Source organism: Petaurus breviceps, unplaced genomic scaffold (assembly GCF_028583685.1).
Source record: "Petaurus breviceps papuanus isolate PSGF00001 unplaced genomic scaffold, PetGlider_PUasm1.0 90574, whole genome shotgun sequence".
In the NCBI taxonomy this organism is placed as follows: Eukaryota; Metazoa; Chordata; class Mammalia; order Diprotodontia; family Petauridae; genus Petaurus; species Petaurus breviceps.
In genome coordinates this window covers 4,457,259-4,458,298 of record NW_027187277.1, presented here as the reverse complement: position 1 = coordinate 4,458,298, position 1,040 = coordinate 4,457,259, and the positions used below count along the sequence as shown (strand labels likewise).

The window sequence follows — 1,040 nt, the reverse complement described above, 5'->3', positions numbered from 1 at the left end:
CTCTCTCTCTCTCTCTCTCTCTCTCTCTCTTTCTCTCTCTCTCTCTCGTGCATCTCCTGAAATCGCCAGCACCGGAGACAACGAAGATGGGCAGGAGCTCACTCCCTCCCAGAACAAAAACCCCATGACCCAACAGGGAGACAGACATGAACCCAGCAGACAACTGGGGGCAGAAAGTTGACGGTGGAGGCATAGTCAGAAAAGACTCCTCTTCCCCTCCCCAATCCTTCCCAGCCTGGCTGGGGGTGGGTGGCTAGGCTCCTCTTTCCTCTGATTTCTTCCTCCTCCACCACCCCAAGCCCTCTGGAGACCCCTCTAGCTGCTCCCCCGGTACCCCTCCCCCTCCGGCACTCACCCATTGGTGTAAAGCCAGGTTGGGCAGCAGAAACAGCGTGAAAGTTTGCGGAGGCGGAGAGCAAGGCGTAGAGAGACCTGGGGGTAGGGGATCCCCAGAGCCGGGTAACCTTCGAGGGCTAGAGCGGGGGAACCCAGGAGGTGGGGAGCACTGGGGGAGGATGACTGGGGGGGTGGGGGTGGAGACAGGAGCTCGCCCCTTTCTGGTTTCCTCCAGCTTCTCAGGGCCTCCTGCTGCTGTTGCTGCTCCTGGTGGTGCTGCTGCTGCTCCTGATGGTGGTGGTGCTGTTGCTGCTGCTGCCGCTGCTGGTGCTGCTGCTACCCCGGGGCGGCTGCTGCTGCTGCTGCTGCCACTGCTGCTGGTGCATCCTGGCTGGCTACGCTCAGCTGCGCCGTGTTTCCTGCCCCCTCCGAATGGAAATTGCAAAAAAAGAAAAAAAAAAAAAAAAAAAAGAAGAAGAAGAAGAAGCGGCAGCGGCTGCGGCGACAGCCACCCAGCCCTCACCCCCTCCAAACCGCAGCTCCCCGGCTCTAGCTTCTACTCCTGCGGCTCCGCCTGCCGGGAAGCCTCGGCTCCTGCTCCTACTCTGGCTCAGGCTCCGCCAGGGCTGGGCTAGGATTGGGAGGGGGAGGAGGAGGAAAGGGGCGGAGGGAAGGGGGGTGGCAAACGTCAAGTCAGCGTCTGT

The 1,040-nt window shown here is 61.2% G+C and overlaps 1 protein-coding gene across 4 annotated transcripts in view; it reads right to left on the bottom strand.

Moving 5' to 3' along the window:
* The window catches only part of SH3KBP1 (SH3 domain containing kinase binding protein 1), a 472,618-nt gene extending 472,112 nt beyond the window's left edge, over window positions 1–506 (bottom strand). For 2 of the 4 annotated variants that reach the window (XM_069063466.1, XM_069063459.1), the window contains exon 1: window positions 356–506. In XM_069063466.1, coding sequence (XP_068919567.1) covers window positions 356–359 — 4 coding nt within the window. In that variant the 5' untranslated portion in view covers window positions 360–506. The remainder of the gene's footprint in view (window positions 1–355) is intronic. The other 2 variants (XM_069063456.1, XM_069063457.1) reach the window with 2 other exon arrangements.
* Window positions 507–1,040: the final 534 nt, after the last annotated feature.